Source organism: Berghia stephanieae, chromosome 3 (assembly GCF_034508935.2).
Source record: "Berghia stephanieae isolate SIO BIC M18660-M18661 chromosome 3, UCSD_Bste_1.3, whole genome shotgun sequence".
NCBI lineage: Eukaryota > Metazoa > Mollusca > Gastropoda > Nudibranchia > Aeolidiidae > Berghia > Berghia stephanieae.
Genome location: NC_088362.1, coordinates 11,083,903 through 11,109,475, shown reverse-complemented (window position 1 = coordinate 11,109,475; position 25,573 = coordinate 11,083,903). Strand labels below are relative to the sequence as shown.

The 25,573-nt window shown below is 37.1% G+C and overlaps 1 protein-coding gene across 1 annotated transcript in view; it reads right to left on the bottom strand.

The window, feature by feature from the left end:
• Nucleotides 1-25,573, bottom strand: part of LOC144967143 (dystrophin-like) — a 454,945-nt gene that overhangs the window by 217,133 nt on the left and 212,239 nt on the right. Inside the window, exons 41-44 of the mRNA XM_078904012.1 lie at nucleotides 22,980-23,264; nucleotides 21,871-22,050; nucleotides 20,970-21,142; nucleotides 8,855-8,996 (exon numbers count right to left, since the gene is read on the bottom strand). Coding sequence (XP_078760138.1) covers nucleotides 8,855-8,996; nucleotides 20,970-21,142; nucleotides 21,871-22,050; nucleotides 22,980-23,264 — 780 coding nt within the window. The remainder of the gene's footprint in view (nucleotides 1-8,854; nucleotides 8,997-20,969; nucleotides 21,143-21,870; nucleotides 22,051-22,979; nucleotides 23,265-25,573) is intronic.

The window sequence follows — 25,573 nt, the reverse complement described above, 5'->3', positions numbered from 1 at the left end:
AATCTCCACTTATCTGTAAGTGTAATAAGACCCTGACTAATCTCTAGTTCTGGTTGAGATGAAACAAATCCTTGACTTGCTGGTTGTAATTGTAATGTATCACTCTTATCGATATAAGGATTTTGTTTTATACTAGCTTGTACCATATATACTGTTTGTGGTTTCAACACTGTTGTTTTACTCATCCTTGAAATTGACGAAATAAACGCATCATTTTCTAACGAAACATAAGCACCTTTTAACCTTAATTTCCTTAAATCAAAATAAATTCTTGCATCATTCTTTTCTAAAAAATCCCTACCTTTATATCAAGGCTTGCTGTCCCTGCAACTTTCATCTGTGTACCATTTGCTGATTGTAAATTAATGTGTTTTCTTTTTAACTGAGGTTTATATTTTAAATTATCATAAATTCTTTTGTTTATCAATGATACTTCCGCTCCTGTATCTATCAATCCCCTTAATTGTACTGATTGTAATTTTACAATTATACTATTGTACGCATTTCTATGTGTAAACGACATTTCAAGAACACGACTACTGTTTCCTCTCACTGAGTGGACTCCATCATCCAGTGAGTGATTTAGTTTAAAGAATTTTGAGAGGCATCATTATCATTACCGGCAAATCTTCTGTAATTAGTTGCTCGCCCCCTCCTATCATTATTGCGTGGTTTGTCACAGTCTCTGATAAGGTGATTCGGACTATTGCAGTTATAGCATCTTCTATTATCTCTTCTTTCAACTTCTGCAACCAATCTATTAGTTGCTCTTCCTTGTTGATTATCCTGATTATTATTTCTGAACCAACCATTTCTTTTAGTCATAACGTGACTCGTATCCATCGGCTCAACATGTCTATTTTCTACTCCACCCTGACGACCTACTCTCAGTTGAAATCTCTTCTCAACATTTTGATCCTTCATGGCAATAGTTATACATTCAGCTAAGGTTCGCGGTTCTTCCCTAATGATTCTATATTTAGTTCTCTGGCTTAACAACCCATCTGTAAAGTACATTATCAGCTGTTTTTCAACGATTTGCCTAGCCTCTGGTTGTCTAGTGTCGGCTTGTCTGTATGCATCGGCTGCCAGTCCATATAATCTTTCAGCAAAAATACTGATAGGCTCACCTAACTTTTGTTTGACTGTACGTAAAAGAACATGGGCGTGTTCACTATCGGTGACCTGTGCAAAATTGGCCGTTACCTCACTCTGCAATTCCTCAAATGTAATTTGTGGATTAGCCTCCTTTCTTCTATGCAAAAAGTCACTAACAGGTCCTCTCGCTGTTAACATCATTACCCTTATCTTCTTTCCATCATCTAACTCATTCAACGTAGCATACTTAGAAATTGAGCGCATCCATTCCTTAAATTTATTCGGATCCCCATAGAAAGGTTCAATAAGAGAACCAATTGCACTGTTGGCAATTGCATTAGAAAGTGCATCCATTGTATGCATGAGTCCCACTACCGCATTTTGGTCCGCCATTCTTATTTATTTGTTTTGTTCTTAAATCTTTTGTTAACTATTATTATTGTTATTATTATTATTCACCCTCAATGGCAGTAACAATTCTGTATATATTTATATTAAAATAAAAACTTAATTTAAAAAATGATTATCGCATATTAATTTTTAAAATATCCCCAAACCTGATTCTCCTAGAAGTCAGAATTTCACAATGAAATCTCACACAAGATCCTGGAAAGTCACGGCACCAAATTAACTTTATATTAGACTGTTAATCTACATATATTAGTTTTGTTTATTGTGATCGTATAGTTTTATTACTTAGTTGTGTTGGAATTAAAAAAAATTCACTCAACAAAAAAAAAACAGATTCTTGAAATCTTGTATGTTTATTTACTTTCTTAAAAATTTAATCAAACGTTCTACATTTTAATATTTTATGGCCATCATCCTAACCTTAACCCAATGAACTTCATCTTCTTTATCTTAGTTCTTTAGTCTTTAAATTAGATTTCATAGTTCCTTAGTTCTTAATGTTATTTAGCTCGGCAATTTAAGTTACCTTAAGATCGGATTGTCCCTGAATGCCATGGCTAGATCGCAGAGTCAACACAACTGACTGGCCGTCCGTTGTTACTCTTCCCCTTGTTCTCCTTTCTCTCTTATCTACCCCTTCTTTTATAACAAACAGCAGTGATTATACGTGACTTGACATGTCAACTATAATCATGAGAGTATCAATCTTAACAACTTCCCTTGTCATTTCCTCCTGGTGGCATCAGGTTAAGTTAGTACATTACAAGTGCCTGGCTCATGTTAAGTTGGCACATTACAAGCTAGTGCCTGGTAGGATCGTTACGCTAATATTTCATAAAGTCGTAACCCATCTGGTTATTAATTACATCAAGTAAAGGATAAGATGTAAGTCCAACCTTCTTATACTATAAACGTTCATGGGTACACAGAGTTTTGTGTGTTGGTCCGTTATACTTCCGGATGGCAATGTTGTGAGATTCTTAGTCGAGCGCATACTATCCATTATTATGCGAGTGTGTTTGTGAGTATCATGAAGGGATAAGGCGAAGTTATTCATTGTGCTATTGTTGCATAATGTGACCTACCACCGAAAAACGGTTTATATCGGGATAAACTATATTCTGGAAATCGAGTCCGTTGCCACTAGTGCGGGGCGGTCCTTGGCAAGCTTAAGGACCACGGTCCTACGGTCCTTGGGAAATGAAGACCGCAAGGACCGGTCCTAGGACCGGTCCTTTTCGACATTGAACATTCCTGAGAGACTGTTGGAAATTCGAACCGGTTTGACCTTTTAGAGCGTGGGATCGTTCATTCTTGAACCGTTAAAGACCGCTACACGATGAAAACCGTGGCCTACAGGAGTAAAACACACGGAGTAGTCACACTCATTTCAAATTGTAACCTAATTAGAGAAGAGGGGTGATGCCTTCTTTATTTGCTCACCGTACTTCATTGTTACGTCGATAATTTAATAAAATTTGAAATTTATCCCCATTAACGGAGATAATGGCATCGCCCAAGGCGTTGATCGAGTTGTTCGTGGCGTTGATACACACACGCAACTCCTACCCCCCCCCCCCCCTCCCCTCCCCCCCCCCCCACACACACACACATTAGAGGGCAGCGAGCATTGAAGAGTAAGAGAGAGACGTGAAGTTTTAATAAGAGGGGGTGGATGAGGTGATAAGAGGGGTCGATGGTGACTTTTCGCCAGATCTAACAAACTCAGCTACCCATTCATTGCTGAGTAGACAGGGATTCAGAAAAAAATCGACTGCACCCGGGATCGATCTCTGGCCCTTTGCGTATAAAGAGAGTGCTCTATCAACTGAGCTATCGGGGTCCCCAAATATTCTATTGGACTTTTTTAAAATTCAGACGTTATAACTGGGTTTTTTGGAAGGAAGAAACTAATGAAACTCATATTATTTGATTAGTAAAAACACCAAACGAAATTTTAATATTATTGTATTATTTTAAATGACAACACTGCGATAGAAAGGAGTGGTGACAAGAGATGGACAAAAGAAAACAAAAAATCGGATTTGCTACTTGCTAGGTTCGACACACACACACACACACACACACACACACACACACACACACACACAAACACACACACATCTTTTGTAGTCACATACATTTCAAACAATAACCCATTAGAGAAGAGGGTCATGCCTTCACCATAGATCATTGTCATTGCGATCATTATGGTGTAGTAAATTTTGAAATTTACCCCGTATAATGGAATCGTCCAAGGCGTGCGCCTCCTGTTCCCCCCATCTCACACACGAAAGGGCGGTTTGCGGAGTGGAGGTTGGTGGTCGTCTGCCTGTATGGTCGTCCGTGTCGTTTAGTGTATGGCAAAGGGGGGTGGGTGCGATTAATTAAGTGGGATGGGTGGTGATTGGTGGAAGATAGGCAACCGAAGCAACGAATCGCTGGGGAAGTAGTAGGCTATGGCGCGAGACCGTAGGACCGTGGTCCTTGCAAGGACCGCCCCGCACTAGTTGAAAGGTGATAAGAAGTGAGGACCGCCGCCGGTCTTCCCCTCTGGGACGGTCTTCGGTTCACAGCTAAAAGACCGTTGGACCGCGGTCTAGACCGGTCTTCAGCGCGGCACTAGTTGCCACACATTAATATGAAACATCAGGTTCATTTATATTGATATATACGTTTAGTTAAAATACTCAAAACATCCGCCGGTCGGGATATAACGTACCAATACACCAAACTAATGTTTTCAAAGTTTATAATCTGATTGATAGAATTTAGTGAGAATTAATCATAGAAATGCCTGGCTTAAAAACAATATCGTTCCTTCTATACGTAATGGTGGAGAAAAAATATAGATAGAACGAAGATGACGTCACTCAGGTCTTTGTTATTGTTTTTTGCCATCCACGGTTATGAGTAATTCTCACTAAACTGTATTAACCGGACTATAAAAGTTGATGGTTACACAGAGTTTTATGTGTTGGTCCGTTATACTTCCGGATGGCAATGTTGTGAACTTCTTAGCCAAGCGCATACTATCTAAAGCATTGAGAGCACGTACTATGTTCGTTAAGTAAAAAATCATTATCATGAAGTGAATACCGACACATGGATAAGCTTAATGGGATGCAATTTACATTATCATTTATTTATTATGCAGGTTTTCTAGCGTAATTAGAAATTTAAAAAAAAAACATTTTTAAAAATTTGGCCAAAACACTACGTTCTTCAGTTTGTGCGGCTATGTCGTCTAGTGGTATGACACTCGCTTTCGGATCGGAAGGTCCTGGGTCCGAGCCTCGCTCGGCGCATAGTTGAGTCCTTGGAAAAGACTTTTTACTCACATTCTCTCACCGTACTCAGGTGTAAAATGAGTACCTGGCCGTCAACAGCGTTGTCTCTGTCGGAAATAAATTGTAATATCGCCTAACAGGCGTTATCTCTCGTTCTACATGGTACGCGTTGCTGTTGGTCAGGGATCCTTTGTAAAGCGCTTTGAGCACATTTAGTGGATATTGCGCTATATAAAAGCTCTAGTTTGTTTGGGGTTTTTTTTTGTTTTGTTTTGTTTTTTTCAGTTTATATCTGTCGAAAAAAAGTGACCTGCATTTTGACAAAAACGTTCAAACCTGTCTTTTCGTGAAGTTTGATAATTTTTTGCCAAGATGTCGGTCATCATTTTAATCAATCGATATGTGAAGAACAAGATTTCTGACCTGTTTTTTAAATGTTTCTTTTAAAATTTATTTATTTATTACAAAGTACAGCTGTATGGTGTTTACTTCCGTGCGTGGGTTGCGCAGGTCAATATTCTAAACAGCTGTAATAGGTTAATATGAACTTTTGTATAGATAGCTACTACTACTACTAGTCAATGAATAAGGCCTGGTTTTTGTTTGTTTGTTGCTTTAGGTCTCTTCCAACACAATTGAGGTTATATGAGAGACCGCTGAAACAAAAAAACAAGCAATCTAACAAAAATAGTACAAATGTAAATCAAAATCATAATCTAAAGATATCATAAGCTAAATTATAAATAACCAAGAACAAACAGGCAGAAGATTTACAGAAAAAAAATATCCCCTGTCAACAATACAATCACAAACCAAAGAAGCAGGATAGGCTAGTAAAGAGAAGAAGAAATGACATCACTATCGGATCGTACACCCATGCGAACATCATAGGTATACGATTCAAGGGTGATGCTCCCATCCAACCACCCGTTATAAGGCCTGGTCATTATGCACAGCTGGATAAAGGAGCTAATGTCATATTATAGTATTGCTAATGCGGAAGTGACAATGTTATTATGAACAATTAATGGAATATGTATGATGATATAGTGACGACGAGATAAATGATGATGATGGTGGTGATGATGATATGATGATGATGATGGTGGTGATGATGATATGATGATGATGATGATGATGACGATGATGTTGATGATGATCATCATCATCATCATCATCATCATCATCATCATCATCATCATCATCATCATCATCATCATCATCATCATCATCATCAACTCCACCACCACCATCACCATCATCATCATCATCATCATCATCATCATCATCATCATCATCATTTTATTAAATTTATTATTATTATTATTATTATTATTATTATTATTATTATTATTATTATTATTATTATTATTATTATTATTATTATTATTATTATTATTATTATCATTATCATTATTATCATTATCATTATCATTATCATTATTATTATTATTATTATTATTATTATTATTATTATTATTATTATTATGCAGCTGCTGCATTATCATTATAGTCACTATTATTGTAAATTACAATGGACATTAATGTTCCATTCATCTATCCATCCATCAGTCCGTCCGTCCATCCATCCATCCATCTCCATATATCGTCCGTCCATATCCATCCATCCATCCATCCGTCCGTCCGTCCGTTCATCCATCCATCCATCCATCCGTCCTTCCATCCGTCCATCCATCCATCCATCCATCCATCCATCTCTCTCTCTCTCTCTCTCTCTCTCTCTCTCTCTCTCTCTCTCTCTCTCTATCTATCTATCTTTCTATCTATCTATCTATCTATCTATCTATCTATCTATCTATCTATCTATCTATCTATCTATCTATCTATCTACCTATCGATCTATCTCTACCGGCTTCACCGATCACTCCAAAATATACGGCAATCGAGACATAAAAGAGGCTTGAAGTTGCAAGACAAGCGTAAGATTTGCGACACAACTCACTCATCTTAAACAAAGCAATAAAAAGATGGTGTATGTTGTTATAAGTCGAAGTTATAAGTCGATATTGCTAGTGGTTTGGATTGTATGGTTTGTTTGCTTATTTGTTTTTGTTGTTGTTTTATTTCTCATTATTCCTATTTACCAGACAAATATATTTATTCTATGGCGTTTAACAGAACAGATATTGAATTTGTCTCACCCGAGGTCAAAAAAATAATAAATCCCTCAATCCCAGTCGTTAAACACATGAATTTAATCCAAGAAAATAGGAGTTTTTGACTCAATCGATTGTCATCCATGAATTGCCCTGCTGATGGGGTTGTCTATACTCTATTCTAGTTTACGCGACGACTATTGTTATTGACAAATCAAGGGATACGATCGAGCCGATGACAAAGATACCGTAATCTAACAAAAGACCTTTTTATCCACCTCCATTTTGAATAGAAATTCTTTATGACAAGTACCAATGAATTAAGATATTATCTTGCTAAAATCCTTTAAACCGGGAATTACAAAGAATAAATCCTTTTTAAACAAGTTGAGAATGGTATAGTATATATAAAATCATTGATAATAGTAGTAATTTTTTTAATTATTATTTTTTTTTTATATTCTGGCAAAAAATTGAAATGGAAAAGACAGTTTGTCAGTGTAAGCATAATAGATAGGGGCAGCAGATGGTGGAGATAGTGTTAAAAAGAATTGCCTTGTATTTTTTTGTTGTATTGTACGGGTTCATTAACAATATTATGTGGGAGTTATGTGAATGAATGAGGTGTGTATTTCTGTTTGTTGGTGCGTGGGTGTATGTGTGAGACAGCGGGCGTGTGAGCGTGTGAGTCTGTTTATAAAAGTGTATATTTATTTATTAGGTAATTGTGTGCATGACTGAAGACGAGAGAGAGAGAGAGAGAGAGAGAGAGAGAGAGAGAGAGAGAGAGAGAGAGAGAGAGAAAGAGAGGGGGAGAGAGAGAGAGAGGGAAAGAGAGGGAGAGAAAGAGAGAGAGAGAGAGAGAGAGAGAGAGAGAGAGAGAGAGAGAGAGAGGACGAGAGAGAGAGAACATGTGTGGAAGGCGGTAATCGTGTGTTTGTGTGTGAGTGTGTGTCAAATTTTGCATATGTGTTATGACTCAAAGCATTCGTAATAGATCAATGGTTTTGTCCTGTAAAGCGTGCGACTGGTTTTAAAACACAAATATGCATGCATAAACACACACAAGCACACACACAGACACACACACACACACAAACACACACAACATACATTCCTACTTACTAAGTAACGATAAATGTTTTTTTCCGTAGGTCTCTCATTAATGAATTAAGTCAGAAATTACAATAGGTTGTCTTATTGAAAACGTGACAAAAAAATAGTTTTGACAATACAAGCTTAGGAAATAATCTGTCTTTTTTAGTCTTTCTTTATATAAAAAGCTCGGAACAGCTGTTAGAAGGACGGCTTTTTCCGTATAGATATAATATAAGTAAGACATATTTTTTAATGTTCTGACAATACAAGCTTGGAAATGTAATAACTGCTTTTGAGTTTCCCTTGATAAAAGTTCGGAACAGCGGTTAAGGCCCATTTAGACGTTCGGTTAATTCATCCAGACCGGACAGAAATCCAGAAACTGTAGGCGAAGTCAAACTCAGGAAAACTGAGCCTGTAAAAGAAGAAATTAACTAATGTCTAACAGTTTTAAATCAGATCAAAGCCTTAATATGTAACAGCAGTCCAATCCGAAGGGTAACAAGCAATGGGCATGATCAATCATATTACATTTCCATGTGCTCGAGGTCATTGGTCACATTGGAATATGTGCTCAAAGTGACTCACATAGTGAAAAGTGTTCACAGTTTTTGACATATCTAACATCACGATTGGTCATTTTGTTCAGCTCGACACATGGATATGCTTACAACTTTCATAAACAAAACAGTGTGTTTACATTTCTGAAGAAATAACCAAAATCATGTGATTGATGACTTGGTTGGACGAAAACATGAATATAGATCGCTCCCATTGATATCGTCTGTTAACCGTCCTTTTAGTTCTAAAGGATTGCAATATTATGAACAATCTACTCACTTTGTAAAGAGCCTCAGCTTCATTAGAATCCAGAGTTTTCCTCGCCGTGTCCAGTTTTCCCTCAGCCCTTTCCAGCCACACGACCATCTCTTTGGTGCCGGAGTCCAACGTCCGCCATTGGTCCATCGCCTGGTGCCATTTCCTGCAGAGGAAGGGAAATGAACAGTATATAAGTCTGGATGGAGTCTGGCAATGTATAAAATTGTTATGCTGCTGGTGATAGTAAAAAATGTTTTTAAAAAATTGAGCTTTATATAGCGCAATATCCACTAAATGTGCTCAAAGCGCTTTACAAGGGGTCCCAGGTCAACATCAACATTAAACATGTAGGACGGGACATGACGCCTGTTAGGCGATACTACAATTTTTCGGACAAAGACAACACTGTTAACTGCCAGGTACTCATTTTACATACCTGAGTACGGTGAGAAAATGCGAGTAAAGAGCCTTTTCCAAGGACTCAACTATGCGCAGAGCATAGTAGTAGTAGTAGTAGCAGTAGTAGTAGTAGTAGTAGTAGTAGTAGTAGTAGTAGTAGTAGTAGTAGTAGTAGTAGTAGTAGTAGTAGTAGTAGTAGTAGTAGCAGTAGTAGTAGTAGTAGTAGTAGTAGTAGTAGTAGTAGTAGTAGTAGTAGTAGTAGTAGTAGTAGTAGTAGTAGTAGTAGTAGTAGTAGTAGTAGTAGAAGCAGTAATGGTGGTGGTTGTGGCAGCGGTGCTGGTGGTGATAAGGGTCTTGATGATAATGAGGATGAGGATGTCGATGGAGGAGGAGCAGGTTGTGGTGGTGGTAATAGTGGTGACGACGACGACAACGACAATGATGATGAAATTGATGATGAATCAGAATATTATTATGATGACGACGACGACGACGACGACGATGATGATGATGACGATGATGATGATGATGATGATGATGATGAAAACGATGACGATGATAATGATGATGATGATGATAATGATGATGATGATTATGTTCATGATCGTGGTGGAACTATCTGTGGATGGTCGAACTGAAAAAGAAACAAACGAATGGGTGAATGATTGACTTCATAAATTAATTACGATGGAAGGAAAACCATTTGAAGAAAATAGAAACCAAAAAAAACAACAGATGGATGATTTGGACAGTGTAAAATAGTAATAATCTCACTGTAACAGCAGTTGATTCGCCTGAACTGTGACACAGGAATGAAGCACACGATTTGATGACATTTGTAAAATGACACCCGTCTGATTATTATGTTCTGTGATGGCTGTCATGTCATAGTTCATATTGTTATATCACTCTATATCATAATATTATCACTCTTGATGACGAAAGAAGAACTAGATTATAATGACACTTTTGAACACTTCACCGACCTGCCTTCGTATAACCATAGCCTGCCCGTAACCTTCGTTAACTGATAGTCTGACACAGACCAAAAAAAATGACGGCTTATAGATAGAACGAAGATGACGTCACTCAAGCCTTTGTTATTGTATTTTGCCATCCGTGTTTATGAGTGATTCTCACTAAACTGTATCAACCAGACTATACAAGATCATGGTTACACACAGTTTTGTGTGATGGTCCGTTATACTTCCGGATGGCAATGTTGTGAACTCCTAAGCCAAGAGCATAGAATCTATAGATAGTTCGAAGATGACGTCACTCAGGTCTTTGTTATTGTTTTTTGCCATCCGCGTTTGTGAGTAATGCTCACTGAATTGTATTAACCCGACTATAAACGTTCATGGATACACACAGTTTTGTGTGTTGGTCCGTTATACTTCCGGATGGCAATGTTATGAGCTTCTCAGCCAAGCGCATACTATCTATAGATAGTGTGCACTTGGCTAAGAAGCTCACAACATTGCCACCAGGAAGTATAACGGACTAACACACAAAACTAAGTGTAACCTTAAACGTTTATAGTCAAGTTGATACAGTTTAGTGAGAATATCTCACAAACATGGATGGCAAAATATAATAACAAAGGCCTGAGTGACGTCATCTTCGTTCTATCTATAAGTAAACGATTCGAGACCGAATCAGCAACAGCATTTATCAACTCGGTTCCCTCTATCTAGCTAAAAGTAATTAACCAGTAGATTTTGGACCAATCAAAACATGAAATTTGTGACACACCCTCACACGTGCTCGGACAAACATAGTTGGTTTTTTATAAACAGTAACGTGAATGAAATCGACCCCTCTCTGATCATTGTTATTGTTTTCATACCGCCAAATGGGTGACTAGTTATCACACGATTTTCTTGATAACATTATAAAGGTTTAGGTTTACACATGATTTTCTGTGTTGGTTCTATTGATCAAGCGGTAAATTAGTGAGTATTTCACTTAAGCACAAACCATCGATAGTAAAACATGTGTAGTTAACTGTGTCTACCAATCACTGCCATTGTTTACATTATGACGATTGTCCGAGAGGCGTGGTTATCTACCTGTCTATTGAGTAACTGGATCTAAATTTTCAAGTGTCTAGAACTTCTCTACCTCAGCCGGAAATCTGTCTCATTACAAAAGCTGATTTATGGGGAATGTTTGGGGGTTTTTTTCTTGTATCTTTCTTTTAAGTTTTGTCTGTCACTGTTTCTTATTACTTTTTCAGATCTCAATCAAGCTATCAACATTAACGGATAAACATCGTTATGTTTCTACATATTATTGATTTAAAAAATTAAAAAATTAAATTGAGCTTTATATAGTGCAACATCCACTAAATGTGCTCAAAGCGCTTTACAAGGGGTCCCTGGTCAACAGCAACATTTAACATGTAGGACGGGACATGCCGCCTGTTAGGCGATATTACAATTTTTCGAACAAAGACAACGCTGTTAACGGCCAGGTACTCATTTTACACCTGAGTACGGTGAGAGAGAGTGAGTAAAGAGCCTTTTCCAAGGATTCAACTATGCGCCGAGCGCGAGGCTCGAACCCAGGACCGTCCGATCCGAAAGCGAGTGTCATACCACAAGACCACATAGCCGCACAATCTGGTGGGCAGAAATGGTGAGTATTTTACTTTAACACCGTAGCATCAAATGAATGAATGAATAGTCCATAAATAGTCCCGCCCATTCCTTCCATTCATATCGTGTCAGAGTGACCATTGCTATTAGTAGCAACATAAACATCGGATAAACATCGTTATGTTGCTACATACGATTGATCTGGTGGGCAGAAATGGTGAGTATTTTACTCAAAACCCGTAGCATCAAATGAATGAATAGTCCATAAATAAATAGTCCCGCCCGCCCATCCCTTCCATTCATACCGTGTCACAGTGACCATTGCTATTGATCAAATCTTTATCAATGACTGAATCATTATCGATTCACCGGGACGCGCCGCCAAAACCACAGACAGCCCACGACGAGCGATGTGTAGACTATAGATAGAACGAAGATGACGTCACTCAAGCCTTTGTTATTGTATTTTGCCATCCACGTTTGTGAGTGATTCTCACTAAACTGTATTAATCAGACTATAAATGTTCATGATTACACATAGTTTGTGTGTTGGTCCGTTATACTTCCGGATGACAATGTTATGAGCGTCTTAACCAAGCGCATGCTATCTATATTTAAATGGCTTGAGTCGTTCGCAACGGTAGAAAGTTACCAGAGCTCTCTTCACAAACCGATAAGAAGGCTGTGCTTTTAAACTTATCTTGAAAACAAATTGAGAGATTTTTTCTCACAAACTAAGGCCTTTTCCAAATGATTCTGGAACAATTTCAAATATAGAGCAAACTGAGACTTTTTTCTCTAATGGTTCTAGAACAAACTTGATTTTTTTTTCTAATGAGTCTTTTGTTTCTATAACAAACTGAGACTTTTTTCTAATGATTCTATAACAAACAGACTTTTTTCTATTGATTCTAGAACAAGCTGAGACTTTCTTCATATGATTCTATAACAAAGTGAGACTTTTTTCCTTATGATTCTATAAGAAAGTGAGACTTTTTCCCTTATGATTCTAGAACAAACTGATACTTTCTTCATATGATTCTAGAACAAGCTGAGACTTTCTTCATATGATTCTAGAACAAAGTGAGACTTTTTTTTTCATTATGATTCTAGAACAAACTGAGACTTTCTTCATATGATTCTAGAACAAAGTGAGACTTTTTTCCTTATGATTCTAGAACAAACTGAGACTTTCTTCATATGATTCTAGAACAAGCTGAGACTTTCCTCATATGATTCTAGAACAAAGTGAGACTTTGTTCCTTATGATTCTAGAACAAACTGAGACTTTTTTCCTTATGATTCGAGAACAAACTGAGACTTTTTTTTACTTTTTTTCTAGAACAAACTGAGACTTTTTTAAACTTTTTTTTCTAGAACAAACTGAGACTTTTTTTTCCTTTGATTCTAGAACAAACTGAGACTTTTTTTTCCTTATGATTCTAAACAAACTGACACTTTATTCTAATTCTTATTCTAGTTTTAAAATTATATCTTATATTTTAATGTAACCATGATTTTGATTAAAAGAAACAGAAGCAAAAAAGAGTATATTATATATAAGGCCCCCATGTCCTCCAAGCAGTAGTGGTGCATACCCTATAACAATATGGCAATAGATGTGCCTATACTTTCCTAAAAGGGTAGCCAAGCAATAATAGGCTTCAACAGTCGTGACGTAACTTCCCTCGTAATGACGCATAGTAACTTAGTAACTTGTTCTATACTATCGGAACAATGGCGGACGCCCTTATAAAATACTTCCCCGACGAGCATAAAATTGTATCCAGAGGAGAAAAACATAACTCTGATCACTTTTATACATTCTGACCACATGACATATGAAAAGTTCTAGCCAGCATTAAGAATAAAAAGTACCGATTTTCTTTGTTTAGAACCACGCTGCTCGCCGTTGCTGGGCGACGTAACATCAGACTATTGATTCCTATTGGTGTAATCCCTTTAACGCTATGTAAACCGACATAATATTGTCCTGCCATATATATATATATATATACATATATATATAATAATATATATATAATATATATAAGAAAGAGAGAGAGAGAGAGAGAGAGAGAGAGAGAGAGAGAGAGAGAGAGAGACATCATCCAGATATTGTCTTATTATCTTATCATTTTTGTATTTAATTCGCCCCGACATCCATAAACCCAATCTATATATCCCACTAGCTTTCCGAGCAATTGTTGATCTTGCAACAAATATCGTATTCGGATGATGATAGATAGATAGATAGATAGATAGATATATAGATAGATAGATAGATAGATAGATAGATAGATAGATAGATAGATAGATAGATAGATAGATAGATAGATAGATAGATAGATAGATAGATAGATAGATAGATAGATAGATAGATAGATAGATAGATAGATAGATAGATAGATAGATAGATAGATAGATAGATAGATAGATAGATAGATAGATGATGGATGATGGATGGATGGATGGATGGATGGATGGATGGATGGATGGATGGATGGATGGATGGATGGATGGATGGATGGATGGATGGATGGATGGATGGATGGATAGATAGATAGATAGATAGATAGATAGATAGATAGATAGATAGATAGATAGATAGATAGATGGATGGATGGATGGATGGATGGATGGATGGATGGATGGATGGATGGACAGATAGATAGATAGAGAGAGAGAGAAAGAGAGGGATAGAGAGAGAGAGAGAGAGAGAGAGAGAGAGAGAGAGATACATAGATAGATATATAGATAGAAATCATCCAGATATTAAGTTGTCTTATTATCATTTTTGTATTTAATTCGCCCCGACAGCCATAAACCCAATCTCGATATCCCTTTAGCTTTCCGAGCAATTGTTGATATAGCAACAAATATCGAAGGATGACTCATACCCTGCTATTTATAAAGTAGGGGGAAAGTGAGAGTGCGGAGCAGGCATATATATCAATAGTTATGAGATAAAAAAGGGTATCTATGGAGAAGTGCCAGATAATTTTTTTTTTAAGAATAAAAACACCAGAGTGCCAGGGCGCCAAGCCTGGGATTCAAGTGATACGGTTTATAAAAATACAAACACGAGCCTAACTCTCTCCTTACCAGCTATTTTCAGAATTTTACCCGAAACTTCATACTAACTCAACACAAAAATAGATTTTTTAAACAGATAAGTAACGAGTATATTCTATATTTTGTTCAGAAAAAATACCTCTGCAAAAGTCCAGTTTTATAGTTATAACATAACCATAATAAAAGGAAATCAAAATAAGAAAATAAATTGTTGGTTGCATCGTAACGAATGTGACGATTTTCCTATGTTTGGTAAGGAGAGGGTTAAACAGTGGCTTGATTCGTTGTTTATATTTATGGGGTGTCATGTTTATTAAAATCTGGGAAGGTATTACAAATAAATGGCCGCATTTAGCCGCCGTACCACACTCTCTAGAAAATCAAACCGACGCTTTTATTTATATGTCTCTGTTTATAAAAGGATAGAAGAAAATAATATGCCGTGTTTGGATTTATATTTTTTGTTCCTCATTTTTCTTTTTTTTCTTCTTTACTAAAACGGTGCTTCAACAATTTTAAAGCCATTTTGTTCGTCTATTTAACATAATAACCAAATGGAATAATTTTTATATAGAAAAGATATAATAATTATAATATAAAATTAAAATTCAATTCAGGGAGAGAGTTGGGTTTGTTTTTGTTTTTGTTTTGTTTTTTTGTCTTAAACTTCACACGTAAATTTCTTGTCATTTTGACTTTACTGATGCATTGCGATTCGGCAGAAAACTCACAACTTGCCAGCCGGATACTTCGTACCAACACACTAAGTTATGTGTAACCTTAAACGTTTGTGTTCTAATCAGTGCAATATAGTGAGACCTACCCATGGCGAAAAAAAAAAAAAAACAATTACAAAAAGGTGAGAGACAACAAGTTCGTTCTATCTATAGATAGTATGCAGATGACGTCACTCAGGCCTTTGTTATTGTTTTTGCCATCCGCGTTTGTGAGTTGTTCTCACTAAACTGTATTAACCAGACTATAAAAGTTCATGGTTACACAGAGTTTGTGTGTTGGTTCGTTATACTTCCGGATGGCAATGTTGTGAACTCCTTGGCTAAGCGCATTCTATCTATACTCAGTTTACTTAATCTAGTGCATTCCAATATATAAATAGAACGAAGATGACGTCACTCAGGTCTTTGTTATTGTTTTTTTTTTTTTTGCCATCCGCGTTTATGAGTAATTCTCACTAAAGCGTATTAACCTGACTATAAACGTTCAAGTTTACACACAGTTTTGTGTGTTGGTCCGTTATACTTCCGGATGGCAATGTTGTGAGCTTCTTAGCCAAGCGCATACTATCTATAACAATATTAGCGCGGTGGGTCATATTTCAGTTAAATAGATATTTAACTGAACGACAATCAGAAGGATTAATCAAGGCCGACGGGTACTTATTTTCAGGTCTGAAAACCCAAATGGTTATTTATGGCCTCATTGTTGTAATGGAAATATTTTCAAACCAAACTCAAAAGTATGTCCATTACAACAATGTTAAATCAAGCCCATAGTTACCCCTGTAAATACGTGCACTTATAGATGGTATGCGCTTGGACAAGAACTCATAACATTGCCATCCGGAAGTATAAATTACCAACACAAAAAACTACGTGTAACCTTGAACGTTAAAAAGTCTGGATAATACAGTTTAGTGAGAAGTACTCATAAACGCGGATGGCAAAAAAAAAAAAACAATAACAAAGACCCGAGTGACGTCATCTTCGATCTATTTATAGCAAGGCGTTTTAGTTAATTTAACAAGTGTGGATGCAGCTAAATGAAACACATAGGCACTTCAAAACCAAAACATTTAAGAATCATTTCAAATATCAATATTTTCTCCTTTGCAAGTGTATCCAGAGGAGAAAAACATTTTAAATCTGATCATGTTTTGACTTTCATACATTCTGATCACAAGGCATATGAAAACGTTCTAGCCAGCATGAAGAATAAAAAGTAGCGATTATCTTTGTTTAGAACCAAGCTGCTCGTTGCTGGGAGGACGTGACATCACTTTAATATTATTTCAATAACCTATATTTTTTAAATATAATAATAAACTATAATCTGTAATATAAACTATACAGGAACAGCATATTCAAATAATCACACTATATAAGTTAGATATAAGCACGTGTATCCTTAAGAACGACACAGTAAACTGTAGAGCATTCTAATTCCCGACAGAAGATGAGTACCACCCGAATGCCGTGTTTACTCACACAATGAGTAAATAAGTGATCGAAGCCCTTCGCATATCCCACGCGCCAGCAATTACTAATTCATAGAGACCACGTCAAGTCTAATTTCAGTCAACCAAAAAATAAATGTAAGAAGAGATGGGAGAATGAATGTGTGTGTTTGGGTGGGTGGGTGAGTTTGTGGTGTGATATGCTATAGATATGGAGAGGGGAGAGAGAGATGGAGAGAGAGAGAGAGAGAGAGAGAGAGAGAGAGAGAGAGAGAGAGAGCACAAAGGTCTCAGAGACTTATTGGAGAGCGAGCAATGGCTAACTTTTTGGAGAAATAAAATATTTGAGTGGTTTAGATAGATAGGTAGGTAGGTAGGTAGGTAGGTAGGTAGGTAGGTAGGTAGGTAGGTAGATAGGTAGGTAGGTAGGTAGGTAGGTAGATAGATAGATAGATAGATAGATAGATAGATAGATAGATAGATAGATAGATAGATAGATAGATAGATAGATAGATAGATAGATAGATAGATAGATAGATAGATAGATAGATAGATAGATAGATAGATAGATAGATAGATAGATAGATAGATAGATAGATAGATAGATAGATAGATAGATAGATAGATAGATAGATAGATAGATAGATAGATAGATAGATAGATAGATAGATAGATAGATAGATAGATAGATAGATAGATAGATAGATAGAATAGATAGATAGATAGATAGATAGATAGATAGATAGATAGATAGATAGATAGATAGATAGATAGATAGATAGATAGATAGATAGATAGATAGATAGATAGATAGATAGATAGATAGATAGATGAAGATGGATGGATGGATGTATGATGGATGATGGATGGATGTAGATAGATGGATGATGGATAGATAGATGATAGATAGATAGATAGATAGATAGATAGATAGATAGATAGATAGATAGATAGAAAGACAGATAGATAGATAGACAGATAGATAGACAGACAGATAAAAAGATAGAGAGAGAGGGGGGAGAGAGTGATAGAGAAAAATGGAGGGAGGGAGGGAGAGAAAGGGGGATATATAGGAGGAAGAAGGAGGAGAGCGCTGAATATGTATCAATGTTTTGTTTTTTTTACACGCTTTAATAAATACGGGGCCCGTGTTGGCTGGCTGGGACCACAAAGGGTTACGATTTGAAGTTTGGTGGTTGTGTTCCTATATTATAGCAGACAAAACTATATTGGCATTGGACATTGGTGGTCTCCCTCTGACCTTGGTGTTTCTTTATCAGTGGTTTTCACAATGAATAGTTAAATGAATGCTATATAAATGAATAGATGGATAAATATATAAATAAATTTTTAAAAAGAAAGAAAGAATGGTGATCCAGTTCATGATGATGATGATGATGATGATGATGATGATGATGATGATGATGATGAAGATGATAATGATGGTGATGCTGATGCCGATGATGATGATGATGATGATGATGATGATGATGATGATGATGATGACGACGACACGACAATGACAACTTTAATATTTTCAACCCTCGTTTTTGTTTTTCTAATCGTTAGTTTCATTGTCATTTAAACCCTTAACATCATCATCATCATCATAATCATCATCATCATTATCATCATCATCATCATCATCACAATTACCATCCCCACCACCACCACCACAATCACCAGCATCACCAAAGCTATCATCCATCAATATCGTTATTCTATGCTTTTTTATATTCTATTATATTCTGTAATTCCTTTTTTTTTTTTTTCTCTCTCTCTCTCCGTTTTGTCGTGGGTAGCCAAATAGGAAACCGATAACGCACTGAGCAGGATTACATATTCAACGGAGCCCAAAGCGCCAAGCAATAACTACTGCCTGTGTTCAACTCTGATATCTCGACATGGGCCTCTCCCTCTCCCTCTCGGCAGCATCAACAGGTCGAGGAGACCAGAATTTCGGGAGAGATCGATAGAATGTGTGAGGCTTGTTAGACGTTATTGATTCATGACGGGGAATAGAGGGGGAGAGGTTGGAAAAAAAATCGGGGCGGCGTTCAATAATAAAAATGGTGTAACATTAAAAAAAAAAACAACTTCAGCTTTTGTATAGTGCAATATCCGCTAAAAGTGCTAAAAGCGCTTTACAAAGGGTTTATAACAACAGCAACACACAACATGTAGAAAGGGACATGACGCCTATTAGGCGATAGTACACTTTTCTTTTTCGACAGAGACAACGCTGTTAACGGCCGGTCAGGTACTCATTTTACACCTGAGTTCGGTAAGGGAATGTTGGTAAAGAGCTTTTTTTTTACAATGATTCACGTCGAGAACCATAATTTTCCACGATCATTACCACTCATCCGGCCACGGACCACGACCACGCATAACATCGCTTGACTTCTGTGACAAGCCGAGACACTGTTTGTACCACTGGGTCAACGAGCTATAGATTCAAGTGAGTGTAATACCGTATAGATAGAATGCACTTGGCCAAGGAGTTCACAACATTGCCATCCGGAAGTATAACGGACCAACACACAAACTTTGTGTAACCATGAACGTATATAGACAGGTTAATACAGTTTAGTGAGAACAACTCACAAACGCGGATGGCAAAAACAATAACAAAGGCCTGAGTGACGTCATCTGCATACTATCTATATAATTGAGGCGATTCGTCACTTTTACTCACATCTACTCAACTCTCATTGCGAGACTCACCTCATAGTGGGGTAATAGCGGTAACAGACGGCTACTTTTGACTTTTTTTTGGGGGGTATTTTTTTTGTTTGTTTGTTTTGTTTTGTTTTTTTTTTGGGGGGGGCGGGTTGTTGTTTTTTTTGTTTGGTTTTGTTCTGCTTTGTTTTTGTTTTGTTTTTTGTTTGTTTAGTTATTTTTCTTTTTATTCGTTTGTTTTGGTTTTGGTTTTTCTTCTGGGATTATTTTGGGGTTTTTTTTTCCTATGTCATTTATTTATCATGCCCTCGCAGCCAAAACTTGATCGATTAGTCTATATAGATGAGCAAAACTTTCCATCATTTTGGCAGGTGCCAATTTCTATCCATGAATTGATAGGGGTGCAGATGATCCATGAAGAAGCTATTATCGTCTACGACTAAACACAACATTTGACCCTCCCCATCCCCTTTCCAACACCACCCCGTCTCAAAACTATTTGGATGAAAAAGAAAATGGAATATAGTAGGAATTTTGGATTCAACTTGCATGTTTTATTGATAACATGGCAGTGATCAAATGGAATGGAAGCTTCAATTTAATCGACGGAAAATAGACGATGAGGACGTTTCGTGTCTCCCCTTTGATGGAAATTTCTGTCCATGAATTGAAAGGGGTTGAGATGATCCATGAAGACGCTATCAATTATCATCTACAAGTAAACAAAACATTTGACCCCCCCCCCCCCCACCTTCCACCACTACCCCGTCTCAAAACAGTAGTTGGGTGAAAAATAATGGAATATAGTAGGAATCTTTGATTCAACTCGCATGTTTTATTGATAACATGGCAGTCATCAAATGGAATGGAAGCTTCAATTTAATCGACGTAAACAGCAGACGATGAGGACGTTTCGTGTCTCTCCAGGCGGTGACGATGATGATGATGATGATGATGATGATGATGATGATGATGATGATGATGATGATCATATTGATGATGGTGATAATGAGGATGATGATGATGGTGATGATGATGGTGATGGTGTGGTGGTGGTGACGGTGGTGGTGGTGACAATGATGATGATGATGATGTTGATGATGATGATGATGATGATGATGATGATGATGATGATGATGATGATGATGATGATGATGATGATGATGATGAAAGAAATTCTACTCACTTCATTCGGTCTGAATGGGAATCGCTAAGGCGTGACCATTCCTGTCGCACGTTATCCAGCTGCTGTTTAATTTGTCCAGCCTCTTCCTGACTGGCTTGCAGGATCACCTCATCCTTCTGGGTCTCAAGATCTTCAAGGTTCTCCTGAACGTCTTTTATTGTCTTTTCTAGAGCCTAAGAAAAACATTTTGGAAAATATAACAATAAGCGATAGTCCTAATGCCTTCTTTCCTTGAATTTATTTGGATTATTTTAGCACTAACTGTATTGTTGAAAATGTGTCAATGTATTATTGAAAATGTGTCAATCATAGTTTAAATTGTAATAAAAAGCTATTCTATATCTAACATGGTTATTCAGGATGATGATGATGATGATGATGATGATGATGATGATGATGATGATGATGATGATGATGATGATGATCATTGTCATAAACTCTCTATTAAGCTCTCAATTTATGGTTCATTATAATATACAATAAACAAATCAAGGCAATAGGACAGATAAGTCGTGACGTCACACCTTCTATTCTTCCGGTTCCAAATTCCTTGAGAGTGTGTATGTAGCCAGTCCTTCGGGGGACTCATATTAAATAGGTTACATGAAAATCATAAGGTGGCATAACTATTTTTGTAGCAGGATATATGGGCAGATTCTTAATATGGGACGTAAAAGATGGATGATCTTTCATAACGACCAGCATATATTACTAGAAAATAGGATGTCATCACTCTAAAACCAAACGATCAATTACACAAGGTATGTATCTAGTCCTCCAGAAGAGTGGTTGTACAATTCCAATGAGATTGGAACCATTTTTTCTACATCATATTACACTTGTGTTCCCTGTTGTTTAAAAACTTCGATCACTTAACGAGGCCCGAAACAAAAGCACTTACTTGAATATCAGCCTCCGTCTTTGACGACAGTGAGTCGTCCTCTTTCTCCCATGCCCTTCTTAAATCCAAGATCTGCAGCTGTAACAGACCGAGAGCGTGAATGTATTGCACAGGTCCATGGGCAAGACTCGTCACGCGTGGAGAAAGAGGCGTGGAACCAGGTGCCCGGCGCTGCTTCTCCTAAACAAAGAGACATTATTGGAGACAATCAGCATTAACTTCCAATACAAAAATGGTTTTTAAAAAAAAAAAATTCCCTTTATTCACCCCTAAGGGGAAATTTGTCTCTAGGGTCTAATCCAAGGGAAGACTGGAATAACCCAGGCGTCTGCCGCAGTGCAGCGCCGCAAATTGAGCTATGGCGAGGTGACTTGCTCAAAGCCACACAGCATAATCGTATTCGGTACCTTTCGGGTATGAAGCAAAAACCATACCGCTGCCCCCTTAGGATTTTAGTCTTTTCAGGATGGGGGAAACGAATAAAAAGATTTAATATCAGCCAGTTCCAACTTTACGTCATGGCTAGAGACAAAATACCGGGTTGGGGGAGTGGCGGGGGGTGGGCTAAGCTGGTCGCTGTTTCGGATAAGCGATCCAGAAATAACATGTCAGATTTGTTTGCACCAACTAAAGAGATCAAGTTTATAATAATCATTACGCAACATTTTTTTTTTTTTTTGTGGTTTTTTTTTTTGTTTTTTTTTTTTTTTTTTTGCTGTGTTTAAGGTTTTACAAAGATTGCAGCATTTAAACATTTTAAAAGTCTAGGCAGTCTAGGATAATTAAAAGGCTGCATGCAGATCTTCACTCAGGAAATAGTAAGGCTGAGAGGACCGGTTCCAACCCGCACACCAAGAGCAAACTATCAGTGTCTCTATTTTGCGATCACCTAAAAGTCTCATTAGAACCATCATAAAGAGGGACAGTTTCAGATCAGATGTATCTACCAAAAAGTCGATTCGCTTTAAAGAGGAGAAATGGAAAATTGGAATTTAAAAAAAGAAGAAAGAGCTAACGAGCCTGTCTAGGATCTTGATTTACAACTATCTCTCTTTGAGTCTTCAGAAGGCTTTAGATAAATTCATACGTGACAAAAAATTTCAATTTACCTTGGATGTAGGGGGAGGAGCAGCATAATTCGTTGACGACACAGACGAAGATAACATGGCTTGTTCCACTGGAGGAGATGATCTCTCCGCGAAGACGGAGGACAGCTGTGAGGTCAGGGCCTGCCATCGATCCTCCAGAACGGACAGATCAGTGTCTGTATCAGCTCCTGCCGAAAGGGCAATGGCTGGCCTCCCCATGTCATTGTTCCTCTCCTCGATCTCCCGAGCTTTACTCTTGAGGTTGCTGAAGTCTTCTCCACGACGTCTGAATTCTTCTTCTATTACCTGGAACGAATCAAAGAAACAACATATATATTTACAATAAACTGCTTATTTGGTTGTCCTTTTGAGGGCGAAGTGGCCGAGTGGTTAAGGCATTGCACTGTGACCCGGAAGGACCCGGGTTCGAGCCCCGCTTCAGGCACTTTCGTTTTTTTTTCCTTGAGCAAGATTATTAACCCCCAATTTGCTCACTGGGACAACATGGGTGATTCCTGTTGACATCAGACATCTTGTTTGATGAATTATCTATATTCCTTCGTGGAATGCCTAGGCGACGATGTCTTATGATACCGTGGCGCCATTTTTTAATTATTTTTTTTAGGAGAGAGAGAGAGAGAGAGAGAGAGAGAGAGAGAGAGAGAGAGAGAGAGGGGGGGGGGGACGATAGAGAGCACGGGGAGAAGTAAGAAGTAACATAGTACCTGACCAGAAAGGGAAAAAAACGATGTTTTGTGATCACGCTCAGAATTATTTGAGAACATCTCAATTTGAAATGCGTATGAAATCTATAAAACAGACATCTTAACAAGTAGGTATTCGTTCTTTTGTTATTATTTTTTCGCTACGTTAAAAAACGCAGCAAACGAATTCCACGGAAAACATTCAATCATTCGGAAACAAAATGAATGTTTCCATTGTGCATCTAAACATCATCCTTAGATCTATTCCGCACACACACAAACACACACACACACATACACAAACACGAACATACACACATGTATACACACATATACACAAAGAAGATAGAGAAATCCATTGACGAAGAGAAAAGGTTGAAAAGAATTACACACATACACACACACACACACACACACACATACACACACACATACACAAACACGAACATACACACATGTATACACACATATACACAAAGAAGATAGAGAAATCCATTGACGAAGAGAAAAGGTTGAAAAGAAATACACAAAGACACACACACGCACACAAACACATTTATACACACACACACAAACACACACAGTGTGGCAAATTTATAAACAGCGTACAAGTTTATCAATAAGAAAAACCGTATCAAAAGCCAATTTTTTTTAAAAAAGGTATTAAAGAACAATTATACCCAAGACAGAACGTCATCTAAATGTGATTACGACGGGAGCCTATTCGCAGGTCTGATAACCCAAATTATCAAAGGCTCATTGGTGTAATGAGAGAGAAGAAACAAACTCTCAAACCAACACAAAATACTGTCCATAATTGCCTTCATGTCAGACCCGTAATATATGCGAGTCGTTTGAGAACAGGAACTCTCAAACCAACACAAAATACTGTCATAAAACAAGCCCACAATTACCTTCGGTTGTCAGACCTGTAAATATAAGTGTGTCGTTTGATCAGAATTTGAAAATTAGAGGGTTTTATTTAGAAAGTAATAAATAGAGGTGCCTGAATGAGTCAATAAAATGGAGATAAAGATGAAGGGAGTAATTCTGACTCATGAATGAACAACACAAAACAAACGACGTTTCGGCCCTTGGCCTTTATCAAGTAAACACAGAATACATATATATCTATATTATATCTAATTGACTTGATAAAGGCCAAGGGCCGAAATGTCGTTTTATTTGTGTGGTTCATTCATGAGTCAGATTTACTGCCTTTATCTCCATAAGATCATTTTCCTTTGTAAAAAGTGAACCATAATGTGCACAATAAACACAGGACGCTTGTCAACCAACATGATTAAGGATATAAACTTTATATTTTGCCTTTAAAAAAAATCATATAAATAATGTTGATTTACGACATAAAAGCCAATTCAATTTTTTTTCATAAGAAAGCACTTTTAAGTGGAGGGGAGGGGGGATAAATTCAAACCATACGAATTAACAAGGGAAGAATGAAGTCATCATCATCACATTAAAGATGTGATTTAAACATTTAATATCATCTGAGAATGATTTTCCTTATTTTTACATTGGAAAAAATTACCGACGCCATGTATAATAATATTCCCCTTCATAATAAATGCATCACTTTGCATAAATAAAACACCCATAAATGCAACGCCATTAAAGAGAAAATAGAGACGCTAGAGATACGCGTATATTAAGATCAGAGAGTTGTTAATAGAGTGCAAAGCATAAAAAGGTAATGAAACGGGGGAATCTATCAAGAAGGATGCCTTAAATATATGGTTAATCTCTAAAGGTTAACTCTCTCCTTACCAGCTATTTTTAGAATTTCCCCCGAAATTTCACATCCACCCAGCACAAAATAGACTTTTCTTACTCAAACAAAAAAAGTAACACGTGATCTCTACAACACAGTGTGTTTGTATTTATAGTTGT